The sequence below is a fragment of the Cydia splendana genome, chromosome 11, assembly GCF_910591565.1.
Source record: "Cydia splendana chromosome 11, ilCydSple1.2, whole genome shotgun sequence".
Lineage (NCBI taxonomy): Eukaryota > Metazoa > Arthropoda > Insecta > Lepidoptera > Tortricidae > Cydia > Cydia splendana.
This window is the reverse complement of record NC_085970.1, coordinates 9,594,323-9,622,024: the sequence shown is the minus strand read 5'-3', so window position 1 is coordinate 9,622,024 and position 27,702 is coordinate 9,594,323. Positions and strand designations below refer to the sequence as shown.

The 27,702-nt window shown below is 42.7% G+C and overlaps 1 protein-coding gene across 1 annotated transcript; it reads left to right on the top strand.

Moving 5' to 3' along the window:
• The first annotated feature begins 1,187 nt into the window (after positions 1–1,187).
• Positions 1,188–27,068, top strand: LOC134794966 (nuclear pore complex protein Nup58-like). Its single transcript, XM_063766838.1, has 14 exons — positions 1,188–1,440; positions 1,717–2,120; positions 2,659–2,790; positions 3,695–3,832; positions 5,712–5,756; positions 6,488–6,565; positions 7,000–7,130; positions 8,794–8,938; positions 12,145–12,288; positions 15,822–15,980; positions 18,681–18,797; positions 19,876–19,959; positions 25,034–26,051; positions 26,188–27,068. The coding sequence occupies exons 1-13, from the start codon at positions 1,361–1,363 to the stop codon at positions 25,162–25,164; spliced, it is 1,788 nt and encodes a 595-aa protein (XP_063622908.1). The 5' UTR covers positions 1,188–1,360; the 3' UTR covers positions 25,165–26,051; positions 26,188–27,068.
• The last annotated feature ends 634 nt before the right edge of the window (positions 27,069–27,702 follow it).

Here is a 27,702-nt window from a genome sequence, read left to right as displayed (position 1 = left end):
GACAGAGGCTTCCACTCGCATATTCCCTTTATAGAGCCTCTTACTCAGTTCATCAGGGTGAAACGCTGGAGCCATCTTTGGTTTTCGTGGTATAGAAGGTATTGACCGAATTTTAAAATCAATCTTCGACGATATCGGTGTGGTTTTAAATAGTACTCTACACGAGTTTATCATGTTGCCGCCCCACGATAAGTAATTCATTTTGAATAGTAGCTACGCTGAATTAAATTAAAATTGGAGCTTCAAACACGTCCTATACGTCCCAAAATTGACATTTGATGCTGTAAAATTTAGACGATTTTTTGATGTTTTAGCAAAGAGTTAGGCCGGTCTCACCCGTTCGGAATGTCTCTACTCATATTCTTTGCTCTTCTCTCTCTTAGTATCAACTTCGCGGTCCGGTGCGCTCGTCTGTTAAGCCCCCTCCAGACTATGCGCGTGAATCGCGGGCGTAGCCGCGAACGCGAGTGTGGCGTCGATTTCGCAGATTGTTCACGCCTTCGCGCCTTGTTCTCCGTTTTTTGTCGGTATTTCGGCCCGCGTCAAAGGAGACCCGAAGCGCGAACTTGCAAGACTCCACATTACACACTATTTTGGCTCTTCTGTGGCAAGATAAATATTAATTATATTATGATAATATTATATTAAGCAGCTATATTTTACGGTTTCACAAGAAAACAAAATGGAAAAACAGCTAAATCACATATGATGCCATAGATAACTAACAGTTAAACTCGATCAGCTGATGCTTTTCCGCCATCTTGCCGCAAACCAAACTGCGAAATCGCCGTGAAGTGTGCGAGTGTGGAGTCATACGTCAACTTCGCGATATGTTCGCTCCGCGACGTCGCGCCGCGATTCACGCACATAGTCTGGAGGGGGCTTTAGCATCAACAGATGTCAACCCAAAAGGCTTTTACAGACGTTGTGATTTTAGATAATGGTTGGTAAAGGAAAAACGAATTTAATCGATAGACCAAATCCCACATGACTATTGCTAATATAAACTTGTGATTATCGGAGACGTATGAAGTGGCCAAAATATTTTATATTAATATGTATGGACTATTGGTGTTGACCAACTATGGACGCCGATTATCTAGCCCGACATTGTCATGGCTGTACATTAGGTATGAAAAAAACTTGACGTCTCTGTCTGTGTCTATGATTGCTGTACGATTGACTGCGACCGTTGCCCGTCTTGTTGCCCCCGTTGTTCCCGTTACAGCTTGCTGTATTGTCTATATTTTATTTGCTATTCTTGCTGGCCAGCAAATTAATGTTCGCGGTATTAATTTTACAGAAAATCATCATGTTCTAGTGTTGTGATTATATGTAAAAAGTGCGTGATTCGTCCAAAATGTCTTTTTCATTTGGCACTCCATCAAGTGCACCAGCTTCATCAGGTCTTTCTTCAGGGTTCAGCTTCGGCGCTGCCAAGTACGTATTAAAAACCTTTGTGAACATACGTAACCTTAATACCATAAAGCTGGCTACAGTACAGTGTTAACTCATAAGTAAATTGCATGAAATCTGACGTTTTGCGAAAACCAAAATTCACCTGACATGCCAGTTTTGTAATTGTAATGTGTAATGTAATTGCTCCGTGAATCCCGTTTTTTTTATTCTACGGGTCTATATCTCGTTTGTAATACATTGAAACAAATATACAACATCTTTCCATATAAAAGTTTAACATAACCTCACTTTTGTCAGGCCCGCGACGCCGGGATTCGGTTTGGCAACATCGCAGCCTTCGAGCTTCGGTTTCGGTAGCACAGCGACGACTTCGGCGTCTGCGTTCGGTGCAGCGCCCGCTTTTGGGGCCTCCGCGACTAGTTTTGGGGCTAACACGAGCACTCCAGCGTTTGGGGCGGGGGCGACTTCCACGCCTGCGTTCGGGGCCAGCTCCGGGTTCGGGGCGTCAGCAGCGCCCGCTTTTGGAGCTTCTACGACCCCTGCATTCGGTGCAACTTCAACAGCACCAGGGTTTGGTGCAGCGACAGCAACCCCTGCATTTGGATCCACATCAGCTGCCCCTGCCTTTGGATCAACCACTGCACCTGCTTTTGGCGCTACTGCAACCCCAGCTTTTGGAGCCACAACTGCTCCAGCTTTCGGTAAGTTTAACAAACAATTTCATATTAATAATGAAAGTATTGTCTTTTTGTGTCATCCTTAAAGTTGTTTTCTGAGAAATATGAGTTATAAAAGGAATAAAAGACAAGTGAGGATTTAGTGAGATCTTGTAGGTACATATATGTAGATAGTTCGTGTTGTTAAACTGTGCTTCTTAGTTTTATCTAAAAACACTTACCCCCTTATCCATAAAACTTGGCAAACCTGTGTTAAATTTTGTCATTTTCAAACAAACAGAAATGTCAAAATGCCAGATAAGGGGCTGTCCATAAATTACGTCATCGATTTTTGAAGATTTTGGACCCCCCCCCCCCTATAATCATCCAAAAATCATGCTTCAAATGACCCCATTTCCTCCTACTTCATGCTACCGTCATCCGATGTCCAGACCCCCCCCCCCTAATTTGAAATGACGTAATTTATGAATAGCCCCTAAGGAGAAATTATTATCAAGGGCTTATTAGACTTGACAACCATTATAAATAATGCAGTTAATCCTGAGTTGCTTGGTTATTTCAGGAGCGACCTCTCAGCCTGCATTTGGAGCTACAACTGCACCAGCCTTCGGCCAAACTAGTGCTCCTTCATTTGGTGGTGGATTGGGCACCGGTGGCCTCAACTTCGGGGCTGGTACCAGCACTGCTTCCACTGGTGAGATATGTTACTGTTTATAACAAATACTTAAATAGCAACTATTTAACACTTGCATTTGCAAGGCTTGGAACCAGTATTTTTCTAAACCCCGAAATAGTACAACATTTTTAATTATTTTATGCTCTTTATGTAGGACTGAATCATGTATTTAGGTTACAACTTCGTATTATTAGATTGTCCCATTTAAAATAAAATAAACCCAAGAACGTCATAATCATAATACTGGTATTTTTTGTATGAAAAAAGAAACCGGTTCCGAGCCTTGGCTTTGGGGCAAAATCTGCCTAATGCTGCAGTGAACAAGTAAAATGGTAATTTCCACTTAAATTTTTGTGAGTCTAATATTAGAAATGATGGCATTTCTAATCACAACATTCATGCAATCAATATCATCACTTCAGGAATCACACAAACTCACACTAAAACAAATATACACTATATACAGTACTTAGTGACTAGTTTCTTTGATTGCATTCTTTTAAGACCCCTATAGAATACACTGGAGACGAGCGCTGGTGGCCTAGTGGTAAGAGCGTGCGACTTGCAATCCGGAGCCGGAGGTCGCGGGTTCAAAACCAAATGTCATTTGATATTTACCCATTATTTCCCAGTCGCTTTTTGGTGAATGAAAACATCGTGAGGAAACCGGACTAATCCCAATAAGGCCTAGTTTACCCTCTGGGTTAGAAGGTCAAATGACTGCCATTTTGATTTTGACGAAAGCGACTGCGCTTTGGTAAAAACTTGTGCACACGCCGAGGCTCCTATGAGCCGTGGCAAAATGCCGGGACAACGCGAGGAAGATGATGATCAAAATAGACTGGTGTAAAATAATTTGTTTATTATCTTACCAAAGATTTGCTACAATTATTTCTTTTATAACATTTCACTTTACTTACAGGATTAAACTTTGGCACACCAGCTACCTCAGCCAGCACGGGCCTCGGAGGACTGGGGGGCTTCGGTTTTGGGGCTGCAGCTACTGCCCAGAGCGGTTTTGGATTTGGAGCCACAACTAGCACAACTAACAGTTTATTTGGTAAGTTGTACCAAATTGTACGTAATTTACCTAATGTAAGGCCAGCATGGAGAAGATTGGAGGAGGCTTTTGCCACCTGGCAAACGGACACACAAAAATGGAAAAAAAGTGAAATAATATGAACATGAATAAAAGAAAAAATGTGTTGTCCGACTAAAGGCTAAAATAATAATAATAAATTGACCTGTCTTTGATGGAATGGCAGTATATGAATCTCAGACGAGGCACAAGCCGCGCACACAAGTGTTTGACGAATGTTTGGCATTGATTCATGGATAGGTCGTAATTCATTAGATGACCCTGTTATTAATTCGTCAAGGATTCTAAATTTAGAGTTTATATATTAAAAACTAACCCCCTTATTCATAAAACTTTACGGGCCTGATTTAGTTATTTATGGTTTATACCTTTCGTACAAATAGTCAAAATAACAGATAAACACATGATTCGTAGCTAATTCAGGCCAGTAACGCGTTTGGAGCATTCCATGCCCCATTCATCCCCTTTCCATTTCCATTCCGTTTTCTATGACAAATGGTCAAAAATATGCACAGAAAAATAATCCCCTGCTTTATGTCAATGCCGAAAAAAAGTCGGAACACAGGAAATAAAATGCGTCTGTACAGAACAGCCCGTGGAATGCTCCGTTTATCAATAACGCCATCTTTCCCTTTTCGTTAGATTCCACATATCCAGACCACTCCTACCAAGAACCTTTCCTCCCGATCACCCAAACTTTCCAAGACGTCCAAGGCCCCTGCTACATGGCGTCACCAAACTGTAGTTCTCAAACTGCGACGCCTATGTATCATGTCAAGTGCGCTTCAAGAGATCAGTATCGGACGATTACACCGTCATGTGGTAAAATATGGTTTTTAAACAATTTTGAAAGTTTGTCTATGGAATTGTTGCCCTTAGGCATAGAGAAATATAGTAAGAATAGAGTGCTCACTCCATAGATCAGTTTTGGTACCAAAACGACAATTATTTTCGCAGTCGACATCTAGCATCGAGTAGCGGAATTATCAGTACCGATACTTGATACTAGAATTCTCTTGTGTCACTACTCACTTCTGGTAGCTCTAGTGAAGAACGGTACAAGTCTTGGGCAGCGCAGGTGTAAAAGGGTGTAAGTCCCACGTAACACTTATGCCCTTTTACACTTAAGCCGCGGAAGACATGTACCCTTTTTCACTAGGGCCACAGACTTGTAAATAGAGTTCCGGTTAATCCGGTGATATATAATATTAGCTGAAAATTGTTGAGCATTAGACTTTTCGGTTGTCGGAACATCTATCATCAAATAGCAGTACTGATAATTCCACTACTCGATGCTAGATGTCGACTACGAAAATAATAGTCATTTGTGTAATTAAATATGTGTACAAAACGCGAGAGTTTAAAGTGTTATAATAGTCATTTTGGTACTAAAACTGAATGATTCATATGAATGCACCTATGTATTTCCATCTGCGTCCAACGAGGACAAATGGGAATACTTTTAGGCAGAGAGTATAATTTTGATTAAATCTTTAGCCCCTTATTCATAAACGTCTACTAAAGTTGACAAGCCGATAATAATCGTTTGTCCCTTTCCGACGTATTGGTATGATGGAAAGGGACAAACAATTATTATCGGGTTGTCAACTTCAGTAGACGTTTATGAATAAGGGGTTAAATCTTTATGCCGGTATTGTATTAATCTTTATGAACGTTCTACGACCTTTTACCTGAATGCAATGCAGGTATTTGAATTTATGAATGGCACAACACAACTCTAGTAAGAGTAGCAGATGTCCTGTAATGTGTAATACTTGAAGGTAATAAAAGGTTAATTAACTTTCTACAATTTATGTAACTTAATATTTATTGTTTTCAGGTGCTAAATTGGGGGCCACCACAGGACTTCAAACATCCACTACGGGTAAGGTTATATGTAGTTATAAAAAAAATTAACAGTAATAAATAGTTATTTGTACAACAAGAAATCAAAGTTTGATATTTCTTCGAGTGCTTATTTTGAGTCCCGTGCAAGCGAAAGATTCTATAATAGATTCACGAGCGTAGCTCGTGAATCTAATTTAGAATCTTGAGCGTAGTAAGGGATTCAAAAGCGCACGAGATGTAAATAACTTTGATCTCGTGTAGTACACAAAAATTTTCACCCTAAGCAGTGAGAACATACGTAGAGGGACAGAGATAATAGAACCCAAGTATATCGGACTTGTATTAGACCCCGCATGTTGAAATGACATTTGACTATAAAGGTCACTTGAATGTCATTTTGTCTCACTCAGTGAGCAAAATCGCATTTTTCTCACTGAGTGAGACACCGTCAGTGAGAAAAATCGCATTTTGCTCACTGAGCGAGACAAAATGACTCAGTGAGCAAAATCCCATTTTGCTCACTGTTTTTAAGAAGCAAAGTACCCTTGTTCGAGCTGCTGAGGTGAAAACAATATTCCAGACACATGAATACAAGTGGAGCGCAAACTAGGCTATGCCTGTGACTTGGGCTCCCAGAATGCTTATAGTCTTATTTTTAAGGTAGTTAAATAATGTAAATTATTGTAGTCATGCAAATTGGCTTCCCATAAAGTACTGGCTCTTATGACTAAAGATCATACATGAAACTACAAAAATATTTTTTTACAGTGACACCCAGTCTTGGTTTAGGCGGATTATCGCAAAGCGGCATTGGGACTGCGAACACGACCACAGGAGATGGAAAAAGTAAGTAAACACTAGTCTATTATCTATTAAGCCCTTTTATTCTGAGTTAGAGTATGTCTCTTAGCTCAGTGTGCCGCTTGGCAAAGGCCTCCTCCAGCTCTTTCCATTGGAGTCTGTTGTGGGCCACTCTTCTCCGGTTCGGGCCCGATACGAGATTGAGTTCATCCTCCCATCTTGTTCGCGGTCTCCTCTGGCTCCGTGTGTAACCTCTTGGGTACCAACACGTTACGATTTTGCTCCATTTTTCCTGCCTGTCTCTCAACATGTGGCCAGTCCATCTCCACTTCTAAACACTAGTACTTGTGTAATTTTAAAGGTTAGCATGATTTTTATTAAATTTTTTAATGTTTTTCGCCTAGCACGACTAGTTAAAGCCAAGTTAAAGCCATATAATTAATTAAGAAGTAGGTAACATAATTTTGTTGTCTTTTTAGATGAACCGCCTAAACAGACCAAGCTGCCAAATGAATTATTAACCGATGTGGAGTCATTCAAAGAATTTGTGAAGAAGCAAAAATCACTCAGCTCAGACATCATGAGAGTGTCGATCAAGCCGTTGCATAAGGTATGAAGTTTTATTATTTGCTTCTTTTTTTGGTGATGCAAGAAACAAAAAACTGGACAAGTGCGAGTTGGACTCGCCAACCGAGGTTTCTGTACCATTTAGTATTTGTTGTTATAGCGGCATAACAGAAATACATCATCTGTGAAATTTTCAACTGTCTAGCTGCTACCACAGTTCATAAGATACAGCCCGGTGACAGATTGATAGACAGACGGGCAGACAGTGGAGTCTTAGTAACACCCTTCGGGTACGGAACCCTAAAAATTGCCCTAAAAATTTAGGGCCGGTACAGACAGACTGCAATCTGACTGCAACTTGTATGGGAACTGCACGCCAACGTTGCAGTTGGCGTGCAGTCAGCCGGAGGTCTTCCATTCTATTGTATTTTAACTAATCAGATTTGTATTCGTTTTGGTAATTGTTGACGTATGGTGGTTGACGCAGCTAGCGTCAACGTAGAGCTTAATAAGGTCACGCTCGACGATGGTACAGTCAGCCAAGAAAGTGGTCTACCACTTTCTTGTTCCAAATAGAGTTCCGGTTATAATATCAGCTGAAAATTGTTGAGCATTAGACTTTTCGGTCGCCGCAACATCTATTGTCAAGTAGCAGTACTGATAATTCCGATACTCGATGCTAGTTGTCGACTACGAAAATAATAGTCGTTTTGGTACCAAAACTGATGTATGGAGTGAGTACTCTATGTACTTTTTTTATCTATGGTTAAGTTAATTCGACAAGACCTAAGCAGGCGAGTGAATCTTCTGGCTCCAATTTCACCACGGTGACAGGTGCGACAATTGTAAAACGTCACTGTTGCTGACGTCACAGGCATCCATGGGCTACGGTTACCGCTTACCATCGGGCGGGCCGTATTCCTGTTTGCCACCATCATTGTTTTATTAAAAAAAACTTTATTATATCGGAAAAAAACAGATATTTCTCTTGCTAAGTTTATGACAATTGTCACAAGAAACACTACAATTGTCACGAAATTCCGACATATAACTCATTAGTCATTACCTACAATTCGTCTAAATCTTGACAATTGTCAGAAACTTCGCAAAAGAAATATCTGTTTTTTTTTCCGATATAATAAAGTTTTTAAATAATACAATGATGGTGGCAAACAGGAATACGGCCCGCCCGATGGTAAGTGGTAACCGTAGCCCATGGATGCCTGTGACGTCAGCAACAGTGATTTTACAATTATCGCACCTGTCACCGTGGTGAAATTGGGGCCTGTACCTGGTACTATTATTTATTCTGTCACCTCAGCTAGTTAAGTTAGCAGTTCACAATGATTATAATGTCTGTGTTTGCCTCGGGCGCCCTGTACACTCTTGGCAGCGGTCCGTCACAAATGAACGAGCGGTCGGGTCGAGCCGGAGCGAGGCCAGAGGGGTCGCCGAAGATAGGAAGGCGTGGCGCGAGCTCGTGAAGGCCCTTTGCACCTCTGGGGTGCCATAGGACAACAAACAATAATGTGTGCGTGTTGCAGGTGTCGAGCACGGCGGAGTGCACGCTGCGGCAGGCGCTGTCGCTGAGCGGCGAGCTGGGGCGCGCGCGCGCGGTGTCGGCGCGCCTGCGCGGCGCCGCCGCCGCCGCGCTCGCGCACACCGAGGCCGCCGCCCGGGACGCGCTCGGTATGTGTGTGTCGCAGGTGGCGAGCACGGCGGAGTGCACACTGCGGCAGGCGCTGTCGCTGAGCGGCGAGCTGGGGCGCGCGCGCGCGGTGTCGGCGCGCCTGCGCGGCGCCGCCGCCGCCGCGCTCGCGCACACCGAGGCCGCCGCCCGGGACGCGCTCGGTATGTGTGTGTCGCAGGTGGCGAGCACGGCGGAGTGCACGCTGCGGCAGGCGCTGTCGCTGAGCGGCGAGCTGGGGCGCGCGCGCGCGGTGTCGGCGCGCCTGCGCGGCGCCGCCGCCGCCGCGCTCGCGCACACCGAGGCCGCCGCCCGGGACGCGCTCGGTATGTGTGTGTCGCAGGTGGCGAGCACGGCGGAGTGCACGCTGCGGCAGGCGCTGTCGCTGAGCGGCGAGCTGGGGCGCGCGCGCGCGGTGTCGGCGCGCCTGCGCGGCGCCGCCGCCGCCGCGCTCGCGCACACCGAGGCCGCCGCCCGGGACGCGCTCGGTATGTGTGTGTCGCAGGTGGCGAGCACGGCGGAGTGCACACTGCGGCAGGCGCTGTCGCTGAGCGGCGAGCTGGGGCGCGCGCGCGCGGTGTCGGCGCGCCTGCGCGGCGCCGCCGCCGCCGCGCTCGCGCACACCGAGGCCGCCGCCCGGGACGCGCTCGGTATGTGTGTGTCGCAGGTGGCGAGCACGGCGGAGTGCACGCTGCGGCAGGCGCTGTCGCTGAGCGGCGAGCTGGGGCGCGCGCGCGCGGTGTCGGCGCGCCTGCGCGGCGCCGCCGCCGCCGCGCTCGCGCACACCGAGGCCGCCGCCCGGGACGCGCTCGGTATGTGTGTGTCGCAGGTGGCGAGCACGGCGGAGTGCACGCTGCGGCAGGCGCTGTCGCTGAGCGGCGAGCTGGGGCGCGCGCGCGCGGTGTCGGCGCGCCTGCGCGGCGCCGCCGCCGCCGCGCTCGCGCACACCGAGGCCGCCGCCCGGGACGCGCTCGGTATGTGTGTGTCGCAGGTGGCGAGCACGGCGGAGTGCACGCTGCGGCAGGCGCTGTCGCTGAGCGGCGAGCTGGGGCGCGCGCGCGCGGTGTCGGCGCGCCTGCGCGGCGCCGCCGCCGCCGCGCTCGCGCACACCGAGGCCGCCGCCCGGGACGCGCTCGGTATGTGTGTGTCGCAGGTGGCGAGCACGGCGGAGTGCACGCTGCGGCAGGCGCTGTCGCTGAGCGGCGAGCTGGGGCGCGCGCGCGCGGTGTCGGCGCGCCTGCGCGGCGCCGCCGCCGCCGCGCTCGCGCACACCGAGGCCGCCGCCCGGGACGCGCTCGGTATGTGTGTGTCGCAGGTGGCGAGCACGGCGGAGTGCACGCTGCGGCAGGCGCTGTCGCTGAGCAGCGAGCTGGGGCGCGCGCGCGCGGTGTCGGCGCGCCTGCGCGGCGCCGCCGCCGCCGCGCTCGCGCACACCGAGGCCGCCGCCCGGGACGCGCTCGGTATGTGTGTGTCGCAGGTGGCGAGCACGGCGGAGTGCACGCTGCGGCAGGCGCTGTCGCTGAGCGGCGAGCTGGGGCGCGCGCGCGCGGTGTCGGCGCGCCTGCGCGGCGCCGCCGCCGCCGCGCTCGCGCACACCGAGGCCGCCGCCCGGGACGCGCTCGGTATGTGTGTGTCGCAGGTGGCGAGCACGGCGGAGTGCACGCTGCGGCAGGCGCTGTCGCTGAGCGGCGAGCTGGGGCGCGCGCGCGCGGTGTCGGCGCGCCTGCGCGGCGCCGCCGCCGCCGCGCTCGCGCACACCGAGGCCGCCGCCCGGGACGCGCTCGGTATGTGTGTGTCGCAGGTGGCGAGCACGGCGGAGTGCACGCTGCGGCAGGCGCTGTCGCTGAGCGGCGAGCTGGGGCGCGCGCGCGCGGTGTCGGCGCGCCTGCGCGGCGCCGCCGCCGCCGCGCTCGCGCACACCGAGGCCGCCGCCCGGGACGCGCTCGGTATGTGTGTGTCGCAGGTGGCGAGCACGGCGGAGTGCACGCTGCGGCAGGCGCTGTCGCTGAGCGGCGAGCTGGGGCGCGCGCGCGCGGTGTCGGCGCGCCTGCGCGGCGCCGCCGCCGCCGCGCTCGCGCACACCGAGGCCGCCGCCCGGGACGCGCTCGGTATGTGTGTGTCGCAGGTGGCGAGCACGGCGGAGTGCACGCTGCGGCAGGCGCTGTCGCTGAGCGGCGAGCTGGGGCGCGCGCGCGCGGTGTCGGCGCGCCTGCGCGGCGCCGCCGCCGCCGCGCTCGCGCACACCGAGGCCGCCGCCCGGGACGCACTCGGTATGTCACCTGCCTAACATCCCCGCCACGGAACCTTAGAGCACAGAATAAGTAATAGTATTAACATACAGAACGGCCACGCACCGCCCCGCCCCGACTCGCATTACCTCACCCCGCGAATGGCCGCGACATGAATCTGGCGTCCTCTCAGTAAAGCGACTTACCCACACATACACAATGACGCGTGTACAGACGTGCCGCGCACACATATAAACGCAAATGATTTTTGATGTATAGCGTGTCCGCCATATGCTTAGAGCATTTAGTAACTGGAGACGTCATGGCTGTCATTTTCTGTACGAAACAGTCTGCCGATTTTTGCGGAGTAGGGGGCGTCAAATGTATTGGATTTTTCTACATGATTTGTAGGTAACGTACAAATAGCCATGTCAGTCCATACAAAAGTTTGCACAGTTGTGCAAGTTTTTCGGCCGAGGGGTAAGCTCTTAAAAGCGACTTCATTTATTACATGCTCTAAGCACGGAACTCACACTGAAGCAAACTGTCATAACAGTTTGTTTTAAGGCCAGAGCACTCCGGCTGGGTGTACGTAGACGTGCACGCACACGTAACCAAGCGGTGTGTCGTCTCTCATAAGGATTTGTATAATACAACGCGCAAGTGCACGTCTACACACGCATCTGGTGTGCACATGACAGGCCTTTAAGAGGAAACGAGGACGACGATCGCTTCTCCATACAAACGAAGTCACCGTTTTGTTCTCCAGATATTAACATCATGTTACGTATTTTTACGCATTGTGGTAATAATTAACCACAACTATCGACATTATATTATAAAGAAAGAAATAGCTACAGCCGATGCTGACGTTAGATATTATAGTCCACTAGATACAGATGTAGTGCATAATTATTTTCCATCGTATTTTCACAGAAACTTACGAACGTGTCTTGCTATTTCAGTCCATATCGGTACAAAAAGTACTGAGGTTGACTGAAGTAGCATGACAAATACAAAAGTTTCCGTGAAAATACGATGGAAAACAATTATGCACTACATCCGTACCTACACTTATTGCCCTACTACAGAATAAAATTAATTTCCATCATGCAGTTATTTGACGTGTACATTGTTTGTAGGCACGGAGTTGGAAGGCATGGCGCCGCCGGCGTACATCAAAGAGCTGATCGCAGAGCTGGAGCAGCAAATAGTGACATTCCGTCGGCAGATGGAGGTCGCCGATAAACAGATGCAGTCGTCACCCAAACTGCTCACTGAACAAGGTTAGTGATCACTTTGGAACTATGTAAGGGATAACCCTTATCACGCCCTTAACCATAAGGTTATCATATTATCTAAGTACATCAAAGAGCTGGAGCAGCAGATAGTGACGTTCCGTCGGCAGATGGAGGTCGCCGATAAACAGATGCAGTCGTCACCCAAACTGCTCACTGAACAAGGTTAGTGATCACTTTGGAACTATGTAAGGGATAACCCTTATCACGCCCTTAACCATAAGGTTATCATATTATCTAAGTACATCAAAGAGCTGGAGCAGCAGATAGTGACGTTCCGTCGGCAGATGGAGGTCGCCGATAAACAGATGCAGTCGTCATCCAAACTGCTCACTGAACTAGGTTAGTGACCACTTTAGAACTATGTAAGGGTTATGGTTATCATATTATCTAAGTACATAAAAGAGCTGATCGCAGAGCTGGAGCAGCAGATAGTGACGTTCCGTCGGCAGATGGAGGTCGCCGATAAACAGATGCAGTCGTCATCCAAACTGCTCACTGAACTAGGTTAGTGACCACTTTAGAACTATGTAAGGGTTATGGTTATCATATTATCTAAGTACATAAAAGAGCTGATCGCAGAGCTGGAGCAGCAGATAGTGACGTTCCGTCGGCAGATGGAGGTCGCCGATAAACAGATGCAGTCGTCACCCAAACTGCTCACTGAACAAGGTGATGTAGGAGGAGGAGGAGGTGAAGGTGAAGGAGGTGAAGGTGAGGTTTTCGGTGAGGATGATTCCCACCGAAAACGAAAAGTCGGAGAAAGGTTCGGTTTTGCTCTAGTTTCGGCCGAAACGGAACTCTCGGCCGAAAAATGATTTTTATCCGAAAGAGCCGAAATTATAAAACCGAACACTAGATAGAACGGTTGGACACTAGATAGAACGGTCGGACACTAGATAAAACATAAATTAACTAAATGACGATTGTACAATTTTATGAATACGTGTTAAAATTTCCTTTACAAATACAAATACAAATATCTTTATTTCGCTTTAAAATGTGGTACAAAAAGATGTTATAAAAGCATATCGTGGTCACACACATTCCACCAAAAGCTGGCATGCAAAACTATTCTAGAAAATACCTAAATATAAAAAGAAGCATGCAACGGTACGTACTTAGAGTACTTAAATCTAACAATCTAGTGCACTTATATCTAGCGTATTATTAAAATGTTAAAATTACAATTAAATTACTAATGTCATAACTACAATACAGATTCAATAACTAATTTCTTATATCATAAAATGTCAAGTTTGATGTCTAAAGTAATCAAAATATTCTTCAACAGAGTAAAAACATTCTTGAATGAGCCAGTTCTTAAGTTTACGATTAAATAAACTGATAGGCAAATCTTTAATGTCATCATGTAGGCAATTAAATATGTCAATGGACTTACAGTATGCGTTATTGCTGTACAATTGTGTCTTACTGCCAGGACCAGCCAGACGATTTGGGTACCTTGTAGGAAAGTTGCATATATCTTTGAAAGTTTTGAAGAGTTCTGGGTGGGCCTTAACGAATAAACAAACTTCATAGATATAGATACATGGCACAGTCAATAAATTCAGGTCTATAAATAGCGGCCTACAAGATGTTAAGACGTCTACGTCACAGATCGCCCTGATGCACTGTTTTTGTGCTAAAAGTGCGCGTCTTGCATGGGTTGAATTTCCCCAGAGGAGAACGCCGTATCTGAGGAGTGAGCAAACATAGCCGTGATAGGCCTGTATTGCGGTCTGCTTGGTGCTAATTTTAGCCAATTTCCAAAGCGCATAAGCAAACGTGTTAATTTTACTGCACAATTTATTAATATGCTCACCCCAAGAACATCTGTCATCTAAACAAATGCCTAAAAACATTGTCTGACTTGATTCCGTTATTACCTGATCTGCGAAAGTTACAGTCAGTTGTTGCTTTTTGCCATTTCTATTTATAAACTGGACAAATGTGGTTTTTGATATATTTACTTGAAGATTGTTCCTATGCAACCAGTTTATTACATCAGCGATTGTTTTGTTTATGTCACTATTATACGTTTTGTCATCACTACATGGTATGACGACCGATAGGTCATCCGCGAAGAGTATACAGTCAAAATTTATCGCATTCGGTAGGTCGTTAATGTACAGTAAAAAAAGCAGAGGACCCAGGATACTCCCCTGCGGTACGCCGACCTTGTTCACTCTCGTGGAAGATCTATAAACCTCAATCGTGTTGGCCGAGTCGATTTGAGATATTTCCACAAATTGATTCCTAGTGCGTAAATAGTCTCTGAGCCATTCATTAACTACACCTCTGATACCGTAGAGCTCGCATTTAACCAGGAGTGTCTCGTGGCACACAAAATCGAAAGCTCGAGTCATGTCGAAGAAAATAGTCGTTACTGGTAAGCTCTGGTTCAAGTGACCTAAAATCTTGTTTGTCAGCGTAAAGGCAGCTAGTGATGTTGATTTACCCTTTTGAAATCCAAATTGTTCGGATTTCAATACATTAAACTTATTTAAAAATGACAATAGGCGTTCGTGAAACGCCTTCTCAAATATTTTCGAGATAATAGGTACCAGCGAAATTGGTCGGTAGTTTTCTACGCATTCTTTACTACCTTTTTTGTGAAGTGGCTTAACAAGAGAGAGTTTTAAGGGCTCCGGGAAGACTCCACAAGTGAATGACAAGTTTACTAGGTAGCTTATGACTGCAGCAATACTTTGTTTACACCCTTTTAATATTTTAGTTTGGACTTCGTCATAGCCCGCTGAGTTAGTCGGATTTAGAGTGTCAATAAATTTACGAATTTCATTTTCATCTGTCGGCGATAAGAACATATTAGCATTATTACAATTGATTAGTGAGATGTCAGGCTTCGGTTTAGGATTATTATTTACGTTAGTCAAATTTATATAAAAGTCATTAAAAGTATTTGCAATGTCAGTAGGACTTGATATAGGACTACCTTCGACAACCAGTTTCTCGATGTTTGTCCCACCTATGTTGTTAGTGGTTATGTTCTTAATTACCTCCCATGTTGCCTTACACATGTTCTTGGATCGATGTATATGATTAATGTTCGCAAGTTTTTGAGCTTGATTTATGCAGCGCTTGAGAAGCTTAGAGTAATTATTAAATTTAGTTTTACTTGGCAAAGCGCTAGCATGGTTCTTCGGTGTTCTGTAATAACTGAAGCGCAGTCTTCTTTTTGTTTTTACAGAATTTTTAATACCTCTTGTAAACCACACACTATTTTTAGGTTTTAATATAAATTTTACTTTATTAACTGGGAAACATAATTTATAAAATAGTATAAACGTATCATAAAAACTATTGAATGCCACTGTCGCATCACCTTCAGTGTACACGTCAGACCATGACAAACTATTAAGGCATTCGTTGAATTTTGCTATGTTATCTAAACTGTAGTCTCTTTTATAGCGATAAAAACTCAAGCGCGGTTTTTGTATATTACGTACACTGAACGTTAGAACGTTTATATATATTCTAATAGAAATTTTTGTCCACAGAGTTGAATCTCGGCATAAGGCGCATGCACGAGTCGCTAGTAGCGCTGGCGGGTCGTCTACAAGCTGTGCACACGCAAGTCGAGGCGCAGAAGGAGCAGTACCTCAACCTGAGGAAATACGTGCTCAAGGACTCTACTGACGTCTTCAACTCTATGTCAGGTAAGCTTTTTACAACGTAGTCGTATTTGTATAGATTTGAATCTCGGCATAATACACATGCGCGAGTTGCTAGTAGCGCTGGCGGGTCGTCTACAAGCTGTGCATGTGCATACGAAAGTCGAGGCGCATAAAGAGCATTACCTGAATCTGAGGAAATACGTGCTCTAGGACTCCACTGACGTCTTCAACTCTGTCAGGTAAGATATTTTAGTTTAAATACGCAGTTCTTTTTTTCAACCCTTAGTCATATTTCAGGTGCAGTTTACTGTGTGTGGGACCAAGACCGAAATAGCGAATTTTGACTCCCATAAAAAAGTTCCCATTCCGTTTTGTTGTCTAAATAGTGTTTAGTTTTATGTTTATAAATTGTATATGAATAGGGTATTTGACTGTATTTAAAATAAATTATTTTATACCATGCATGAAGTAAAGCACCTGAAGATTAATAGAGAAACGTAGACAGCAGTTATATTTAAACACAATCTGTATTTTAAAATTCGTATAAAACTATAAAGAGTAGGTAATTTGATCGTGACGTCACATGTTTGTGTTTCATATAAATTCCATAGAAGCAAAATCGTTTTGACAGTTCGAAAAAAGAAACTGATTTGACTAGTAGTCAAATACCCTATTGTGTATTGTAGTCTATAAGGTATTTGTAATATAGGTCTTGTTGCCTGATTCCTATCATATATATAAAATTGAAAAACCAGAACGGGATAAAAAACGAGGGAAGAAGCGAGATGGCGCCTTACAAATTTCTAAAAAAGTTTTTGACACGTTTCTCAAATACGACGCACGTATGATAAGAAAAAACTGTTCTAATCTATTATCTAAGTATGAGAATATAACTGGAGCATAAAAACTATCGCTTTCGATGCGTATTTAATTTACAATAAGCAATAGTACATTATTGTCGAGGTTCGGAAGTAGCTACTTGCAGGCTGAGGATTCGTTTTAAACGGACGACCTTGGGAGTCCGTTTAATTGAATCCGAAGCCAGCAAGTAGCCTTCCAGCCGAGTCATATATAGTGCTTTTCTCAAAAATGGTGCAAGAAATATAAATATCATAGAAATATTTTACAAAAGCAACTTTCTTAAGTATATATTTTCACAGAAAAAAGTAGAAACAATTGAAAAAATTAGCTTTGCCGCCTTTTTATTTTTTTAATAAAAAAATAGAAGTGTATTTTTCTGCCGAAAATACGCCAACCTATTTGAGACAGCTAAATAGTCGCGGTACTAATCATCTGTTTGGCTGTTTAATGGGCCTGTGCCTTCATTTGATATGGCCATTTCAACTTTTAAAAAGCTTGGAACTCGACAAATAATGGAATTTGTATGCAACATTGCAGTCCCAAAATCGAGACTGCAATGTTTTTAACTTTTTAATAATTTTTGACTGACCATAAACTACGCGCTTCGCAACCTATTTTTTAAACGGCAAAGTCGACTTTGCCGTCCATTTTTGAGAAAAAGAAATTTTCATAACATTCTTCATTTTACGACTATCGGCTATTTTCGGAAACTCTCGGTTGGTTTCGTTTCGAACTTCAAATAACCAAAATTATGTTTGTTATGTTGGTATGCAGTGATTTCGACCTTTTTTACTAGAAGTAAAATAAAAAGTGCTGTCAACCTCAACCTTAGTTTATGCCCATACGAGTGACATGCCATATAATGACTGATAATGACTTATCAATATCAATAGTAATTTGTATTTTGTTGTTTTAAATTTCTTTTTGAGTTATGTTATTCAGATTTACTTTCACAGCTTCGGCAAACAAATTCGAGATGGGCCAAAAATACAAAGTTGATAGCAAGTTATAATGTAGGTAGATAAAATTTAAGTGCATGTTCAGATATTTTTGAGCGAAACGACCTGGTGAAAATAAGCAAACGTACAGTCAGCAGTCGGCCAAATATCGTAATATAACTCTGTTGCTATAGAAATAAGGATGTGTTCCGATATACTGGCGGAATACTGAGAGACATAAGTGGCTAAGCTTACATTGGCTCGGACATTTAGAGAGAATGGGAGAGGATCGTGCCGTAACGAGAGCGTACTTGGGACAACGAAATGGGAGACGCCCAATTGGACGTCATAGGTACCTACCGCTGGAACGACGTAGTTGCTCGAGATCTGCTTATCCTCGGCCATGGGGACTGGCGAGAGCTATCGCAAGACCGAGAAACATGGTGTGTTTTGTTTTGTCTTTTCTCGGAGGCCAGGATTCACATAACCGTAGTAAGTAATGTTAGTATTCAGAAAGGGAAATGGGGAGTACGTACGTACGGCGGTGGTCGTCCATATTCGTCTTAAGGCGGATATTAATCTAATGAACGTTTTTGCAATTAGGCTTATAAAAATAAATAATAATTTTATGTTGAAACGAGTTTTAAATAAATAACTACGTAGATGAAAAAGTATAATTTTGCCTTTTATCAAATCACATTTTTTTTTTCCAGATATTTTGCGTATTAAGTTATCCAAATAACGGGTACAAATAAGAAATCCCTATCACCGTTATGAACCCTGGCAGGGTTGACACACTCTTTATTTCATTTACGCGAGCGGAGCTGCGGGCCCGTCTAGTTATTAAATAAAATTAAATATAGTCTAAGTATAAGTTTTACTATTTGTACATTACTTAAGCTCAAAGTCATACAGCACGAAGTAATTGTTCTATTTATTTCAGCCAGTCACAGCCTGGATCAGATTCTGCGTGACGCAGAAGGCACGAGAAAGAAGACTAAGTCAGGGCTCAACGACAGCCTAGGCCGAGCCGTCCTGTCAGACCCTAGAGCCGCTTTAGGTATGTTTGTTTAATTATTGTCAACCCCTATACTTTGTATCTTTAGGTACTTAAATAAAAGTAAACAAATAATTGGTACATTTTCGGGTAGTTATAACATTTATTGATTAACCAACCAAATACAAAACCACCTGGATCTGTCACTGAACGACCTGACTTTAACCTACATTATTTGTTCATGTAATGTTTTCATCTACCCTTAAATGGCTCCTCATATTGTTTACTTTTATTAAAATAGCTAAAGATACAGACTATAGAAGTATAGAGTCCCATATCGATATCGGGTCCGCAAGTTACTTCGTACGATCGAACGCGATAAGGCATACGAGATTTTTTGATATTTCAAAGTTCTGAGATATAAGTGGTTTCTGGTTCATCCAAGGAAGATTATTGAAAACACTAATTTTTAATTGACTGAAACAGCTCTTTGTATGGCAAAAACGGACCGCCTAAACTTGCTGTCATATTTCGCTGAGTGAAGTTCCGGTCTGATTCGTCCTAAAACCTATGTAAGCCAGAATCAATATCAAGTATTTTATTCGTGATAAACTTAAAACTAAAATTACAAACAAAAGTATAACCAAACCAAAAACTACAAGTATACATAAAATATGTAAGAGTTAAAGTTTACCACGAAATTGTCTCTAAGTGTGATGTACGCGCTACAGAAGCGCTAGGACCAGTCGGTAGTAGAGTTAGACCAAGAAAAGTCTACAGCGGATTTGATAGCCCACGCAGTGCAAGTGTCATTTATACGTCATAATTTCATAGAAGTTTGACGTTTAAAATAACACTTGCACTGTGTGGGCTATTAAAATACCTGCAGACTTTTCTTGGTCTAAAAATATAGCTATGTTAAATAACAAAAAGATTGTAGAAAATAGTTTAATCTAGGAAAAAACGGTCCGTCTAGTCTAGTTTGACAGCTCAAATAAGTCAAATAGATACTATCTATAAATCTTTGATAAGTCAGGAATTTAAATTATGGTTGACTGTATATTTGTTATCTACTTTCAACAATTGTAAACTTTACCATTGTGTACTGTGAATATTTGAAGCATGTGTCATTTTATCCCAGGTAGCATAGCTCAGCTGGCTGGACCCACGCCATTCAGCTACCTGGGCAACTCATTGTCCCCGTTCCCCGGAGCCGATAATAGTGGTGAGTCCTATTGTGTTATTTTATACTAGAATTTACAATGGCAGGCGTGGCTCACTCCGCGATTTCGTCGCTTTGCAACAGGTAGCTACAAGTACATCCGTTCCACACTAATTTTGGTGGCTAGCCGCGCGTGGCGCTGTCGCCACCTAGCGGCCATATCTGTCCTGATCGTAACAGACGCGTTTTGTTAGAGAGTGAGTCCTGTACCTAGTACTATTATTTATTCTGTGACAATGGTAAGTCCCGTTGAGTTATTTTATACCAGAACTTATCTGCGATGTTGTCCGGTCGGCTAATGATGCTTCGTCATCGTGCACGGAAACGCACGACCTTGTTATGCTGTTCCAGTCAGTCTCGGTACAGAAAGTACTGAGGTTGACTGAAGTAGCATAACAAATACGAACGTTTCCCAGAAAAAATGGTGGAAAAGGAATATGCACTAGATCTGTAACGAGCCGTACAGTATGTATGTAATTACAATAGCTGTCAAAATCGAAGTACAAAATACATAACATACCATCAATGAATCTTCGATATAATTATTTTCTAGCGGTTTAGCTCGTGATTTCAGAACAGTGCCCTGTTTATCAAACGCTTGTATTTTAACTTAAATACAAGTGGAAGTCCCTTTTTTGAAAGCTTTTGTTAGAAAGGCACTTCCACTTATAATACAAGGTTTTGATAAACAGAGCACAGGTCTGCCATCTGTTTAATGCGTCCTTGTTACAATGCCTATTTTAGATTTAAGCTAGTTATTAATTTAGTATTTGTACTGTAGTACATAACAGTCAAGTGTAAAAATATGGGTGCACAAATCATCTCAAAAATATGTCCCATACTATCGCAAAGCGAATTCGCCCATATTAAAAAGTTTTTATTAGGTCGACCTGTATGTAACTAACTATGTAATGGAATCTAAGGTAACTAATTTAACCATCTTCCAAGGATCGTAGCGTCATGAAAATTGGCAGCTGTATGTAGTTCTGATGACAATACAATAATATGGTACTGTCGACCTGATCTGATGATGGAGACAGGAGGTGGCCATAGGAACTCTGGGATGAAACAACGCAACCTAAATGTGTTAGGGGTTTTTAGAATTGTCTCTATGAGTGTTGTCTGTCATATGAAAAGTACAGTCATAAAAGATAAAAGCTTGTACCAAAAATGAAATTTTTGCCAAAAACTTATTTTTACACTTGACTGTAGTACGCGGGGACTTACGAGGTTAATATACAGGGTGGCCCATTCAGATCGGTCAGTATGGGAAAATCTGAAACTATAAGACATACGACGATCTCTTCTTAGGAACCATGTCATCGATTTTAGTGACAAGAAAAACTGCATTCATACATTTAAAAAAAATGTGTACGCAGCTCGGGAATCGAACCCGGACGTTTTGAAAAATAAAACTAACACCAACAAATTGCCCGCGAAGTCGCCCGATTTAACCCCACTAGACTATTTCTTGTGGGGTTACGTTAAGGATGAAGTGTACAAAACAAGCTATAGTCGTATCATCGAGAGCGTGGAATTGCATATGTAGTAGTATTGTTTGTTTACAGGCATTCTATATTTGAATTTTCTATTTTCTTGTACTATCAGCATACAACCACTACAAATGCAATTCCATCTTCTCGATAATTCAACTATACGACACCATTGAAGACCTAAAAGCAGTCATGGAGTCAATTTTAAAGCAAATTCACTACCTGAAGATACAAAACGCAGTAGTAAGATCGTTACCTAAACAAGTTGAATATTGTATTGAAAAAACCGGACAAGTGCGAGTCGGCCTCGCCCACCGAGGGTTCCGTACTTTTTAGTATTTGTTGTTATAGCGGCAACAGAAATACATCATCTGTGAAAATTTCAACTGCCTAGCTATCACGGTTCATGAGATACAGCCTGGTGACAGACGGACGGACGGAGCGGAGTCTAAGTAATAGGGTCCCGTTTTTACCCTTTGGGTACGGAACCCTAAAAAATGGTGGTCATTTCGAAAAACTTACTAAAATAAATTAAAAGGTATGAAAACAATGAATCTTATTCATTTCAGACATCATGTTTCATAGTATCATTTACTGCTTAAGACCTACACAATCGATATCTAAATAAAAATAGTGTTACTAGTTTTATTTTTCGAAACGTCCGGGTTCGATTCCCGAGCCGAGTTTTTTTTAATGTATGAATGTAGTTTTTATTGATACTAAAATCGATGACATGGTTCCTAAGGGGCTGTCCATAAATTACGTCATCGATTTTTGACGATTTTTGACCCCCCCCCCCCCCCTATCATCATCCAAAAATCATCCTTCAAATGACCCCATTTCCTCCTACTTCATGCTACCGTCATCCGATGTCCAGACCCCCCCTAATTTGAAATGACGTAATTTATGAATAGCCCCTAAGAAGAGATCATCGTATGTCTTATAGTTTCAGATTTTCCCATACTGACCGATCTAAATGGGCCAGCCTGTATTTTATTTAAAACTTGCTTAAAAGTTATAGATCTTTGAACCGAAAACTCAATACTTTTAAGTTTTTTTTTTAAATTATAAAGGAGGTTTGAGTTTAGTCTATGTATTGAGTGTGCACTCTGAACTTACTTATTTCCCTGTAACATAATATAGAAACATGTTTGTACGAGTTCAATAATACTAAAGTCTGTTTTTTTATATAAATACCACGCGAAACCCAGACATTCCATAATGCGAAAAAAACAACTACCTGGCCCTAACTATCCGTTCGCGGACAATAACCCCGACCCCCTCCTTGCTCGGTAAACCTCGGGACTTTCGAATCAAGATATTTTATATACCCGTCTCTATCGCTCTTGCGCCGAACAATAGAGACGGAGTCGAACGAAACTTTACGATGTCCGCGGCTGGCGCTCAAGCTATGCCGTTACTAACTGCGATCACCGATCAGTCTCATACTGATCAGTGTATCTTGTGCTTTGATTCTGTGTGGTACCGTCTTGAAATTTAAAAAATGTTTTCAAAAGTGAGTTTTGCCAGTAAAACTGAAGATGATTTAACAGGTATGCATTTAGTGTATTAATGTAATATTAGAAAGGTCTAGTTCGCGACATTCGATTGATTTTATGCTACATTTTACGTAAATGCCACCTTGGTACAGTCGCCATCAGGTATGTCGGACTGGCCGAGGCAATTACGTGTACGCCCAGACTGCCAAGTGCCGCAAATGGCCTAAGATCCGGGATATTTGGTGACCTTCACCAATACGTCTGACGGATTAAACTTATATTTACTATACTTATATGAAAGAAAATATGTTCCAGAACATAAATAAATAGGGTTGCCTAAAGAAATATGGTCAAGGCTATATGTAATGAGTTTTTGAAAAAAAATTTTGTTCGTCAAATTTCACCGATTTGTCTGATGAACGAAATAAGTTTCAATGGAAAGTATACAACTTGTACAACATGAATCAACTAGGTTGCCTATCTTTTTCCGGTCACTATTATGTGGTTGCCGTGTTTAAACAGGTGATTTTATATCGATAATTGCACTCATCTGTCTGACGCTTGAATTATCATCAAAATGATGGTAATTTTATTGCAAATACAATGGTATAGGGTTGCCTGCGAAAATCCGGTCGCAAATAAGGGTTGCCAGGCTTTTAAATGAAATAAGAAGGGAAGACTTTTAGCGATAACTCATAAACGGCTTAACTGATCAAGTTTGTTTTAATTATATTTGAATAAGTTTATTAAGCACTATTTTTATGATTTTTTTTTCATATTGAATTTGCGGCACTGGCGGTCGAGACTTTCGGGCCTTGGCCGTCAGACACCAAAACTTTAATAAAGGGTATTTCCCGAAAACTTGTTGGGGTGTCTGGCGACCTACGAGCAGGGTCATATTTCGCCCAAAGGTTTAGCTTGACCATACAGCGGGGAAATGCGGCCGTGTCCTGGGGACTATGCCCCAAGTGACATTAGGGTTCGTCGAAAATTGATTTAGTACCTATGTAAATATTGTAAATATATATTGTAATTAACTTTAAATAAATAAAATCTCGCGCTTTAGAGGAGGCCTGTGCCCAGCAGTGGGACGTATATAGGCTGTTTTTTAGGGTTCCGTACCCAAAAGGTAAAACGGGACCCTATTACTAAGACTTCGCTGTCCGTCCGTCCGTCCGTCCGTCTGTCTGTCACCAGGCTGTATCTCACGAAACGTGATAGCTAGACAGTTGAAATTTTCACAGATGATGTATTTCTGTTGCCGCTATAACAACAAATACTAAAAACAGAATAAAATAAAGATTTAAATGGGGCTCCCATACAACAAACGTGATTTTTGACCAAAGTTAAGCAACGTCGGGCGTGGTCAGTACTTGGATGGGTGACCGTTTTTTTTTTGCATTTTTTTTCCCGTTTTTTTTTCATTATGGTACGGAACCCTTCGTGCGCGAGTCCGACTCGCACTTGTTTAAATAAAAAAACTGGTACGTTTTAAGAGTACCTATATTATAGATAAACAAGAATTGCTCGTTTAAAGATATTAGATAGATATGACTTCAGTAGTTTTGGTGGTTATATTTATTAACACCTTCATTGCCACCCAGCCAAACAAGACATCGGCGCCAGGCCACAACAATTTCGTCATATAAAGCAGTAGTACCACGATCCCGACTATCGGGTCGTCCGGCCTGGGAACGAAATCACAAAATACCCGATTGTTAGGTTTCCGGCACTGAATGTGTCAATATTATCTGACAGATAAGTGTCAAAAACAGGGAATTTTCATAAAAATAAATAAATATTTAGTAAACTGCCCACAAATGTCACGGATTTACCTTTTAATTTATTCAAAAATAGAATCAAGACTTTTTTCCAAAACCATGCCTTCTATTCGATTACTAAATATTTCTCATTAAAAATATTTTAACTGACGCAAATTGTAAATAGATTTTTATTATTACTAAGCGTATTTACTTTGTATAGTCAATTCATACTCTGTAAGTATAGGTAATATTGTGAAATGCTGACTTACCATGTAATGATCATGTTACATTAAGGTTAATAAATAAACTAAATTATTTGTAGCAGGCAGCAGCTGGCAGCCGGGCGCAGCTCCGACGCCGGCGCCGGCGCTGGCCGTCCCCTCCTTCGCGGCCTCCGACTCCGGATCCGGTTTCCAGCTTCAAAAGCCGCCCGGCAAGCGCGGCAAGCAATGATATTGGCGGTAACCAGGGCTGACGGACTGACGTAGCCCTGTGGTAAATAAACTTGGATATAGACTACCAAGCAGAAATTAGACCTAAAATACCATTGAAACGATTTGGCATTCGCGACTTTTAACTGAAGAAACTGCCCGGAAAATGTAGCAAGCAATGTATCGGCAGTAACCAGGGCTTAGGACTTACGTAGCCCTGTGGTAAATAACACGGAATATAGACTAGCTCAAAATACCAACTCAATTTGTCAAGAAACAGCCCGGAAAATGTAGCAAGCCGTGTATTGTCGGTAAACGGGGACTGACGTAGCCCTGCGGTAAATAATCCGGAATATAGACTAGCTCAAAATACCAATTCAACTAGTTAAAACTATACGCCGAGAGAGGGCGTTTTGGCATGCTCCACCAGCTTCGACTGTTAACTGAAGAAACTGACGGTAACTGTGGAAATATTAGTCCTGTGGCGTTATTCACAAACGCGATTCAAGCCACATTTAGTTATTAATCGTTTGTTTTTATCTGTCATTTTGCTTTATGTATTAGCAAGAAAGGGATAAAACATAAATTAACTAATTGAGGCTTGTAATGTATCATGAATACTCGATTATGGGTACGCATTTTATAGTTAAGTCAACGGACAATTCACTTCAATACTTCTTCAGTCAGAGATATGTATAGGTACAATTATTCAATGATGTGGTAATTATAGTTTGTCAAAAGACTGTTTCATTTCAAACATTGACAGAGAGAAATTATACTATCTTTGTCTTACACAGTACTAGCACCCAAAAGAAAAGGATGAGTATAGTTTTCCTGGTTCTTACTGACTGATAAATTGGTTTGACCAACTATAGTTGGGATGGTGGCGGATATTTGGAGGACAATTGAGTCGCTTAACTTCAAATTCGGGTAAATCCATCTGTCAGATTATGCGATTTTGGTATTAAGAAAAGGCAATAGGGTAGATATTTGCTGAGAGGGTCGCATGGATTTACCCGAGTTTGAAGTTAAGCGACACAATTAGAATACTGCAAAGTGAAGTTTGCTGTGATATAATGCTGTGCGACCGATGTATTGTATCGTAAATATTGTCTTATTTTTATCTTAATCATTGTGTTCATGAAAAATGTAATGTAATGTAAACGTGGGTGTAAAAGTCACATATTTTGAAACTTTTGGAATAACATGTCAGTCTGTTTGTACTATACAAACTAAAATTATGTTGAGTCTTAACATAATAAACATCACTTTAAAATGCATACTCCATGTTAGCATACGTAAATATGTACAGTGGCGTTCAAAAGTGCATGGATAGATGTCAACCGTAATGCCTTAATATTACCAAAAAGAATAGATAGTATAGAGGGGTCCTGTCATTGTAAATTTTGTAGTCACAGTAAATTTACTGCCATCTATCGACACACGACTAAAACTCAAAATGAAAACGTATAAAATTATCAAAAAAATGTACCTATATATATATATGTATATATATATGGATAAATGATTATATTATTTTTTTATATCATTTTGACCCATGTTCATTCACTGATATCTATGTGTTAATAATGTTAAATATGAAACGGTGTCGTCATGCCATCTAGCCGAGTATAGGCTAAAGGGGTGTGCGGCATCTATCCGAGAATGACTTTTTCTTGATTTCCGAGGCACGTTTTTTTCTTAGACTATTCCTCTTATACGAAGTTACATATGTCTTTGATATTACTGTTGAAACATGTCTATGCACTTTTGAACGCCACTGTACATTATACGCAATATGTAATGTAGAATATTAGGACCAACAGTTGTGTCAGGTAACCAATGGCAGTGTCATGGCTGTAATAGAAATTGTTACAACTCTTAATTTATGTAAATCGGAAATATACAAACTAATTGTTAATTTTATGTTACAATTAGGTAATGGGCGTGCAATAACGAACTGTTTTGACTTGAATTAATAATTAATTTCATGACATTTATAGTAGTTTTGTATCGAAATATGGCATGACCAATCTAATTGACCTCTGGGTCTCGTTATATGTATAAAAGGCTTATGACTTATGACCTTTGCCTCTTCTACTAACAACCATATACGTTATAGAGGCAAACAGCTATTATAATTATATAGTCTGTCAAACAACTTAGAAAAAAGCGTGAAATTCAAATTTTCTATGGGACGATAACGCTTCGTGCCGACATTTTTTGCCGCTGTTTTCTACTGACGGAAATGGCTTGACGGACTATGTGACAAGTCTTTTTATAAACCGCAAATCATGTAGATTTGCTCAATATTATGTTTCTTTAATGCACGCCTTGAACTTAGACTTCTTTTATTTTTGCACAATCATTTGAAACTTTACCTGACCGGCTAGCATGAGTTGCGTTCTCGCGCGCGAGTCCATACTTAAAGTCGCGCTAGATGTATGGAGTCGCGTGCGAGAACGCAACTCATGCTAGCAATAGCAGGTCTGATGATTATTACACGCGAATTCCCTGCCCCGTCGAATTCTACAGGTAAGGGTGTCGGGACTACAGGCAA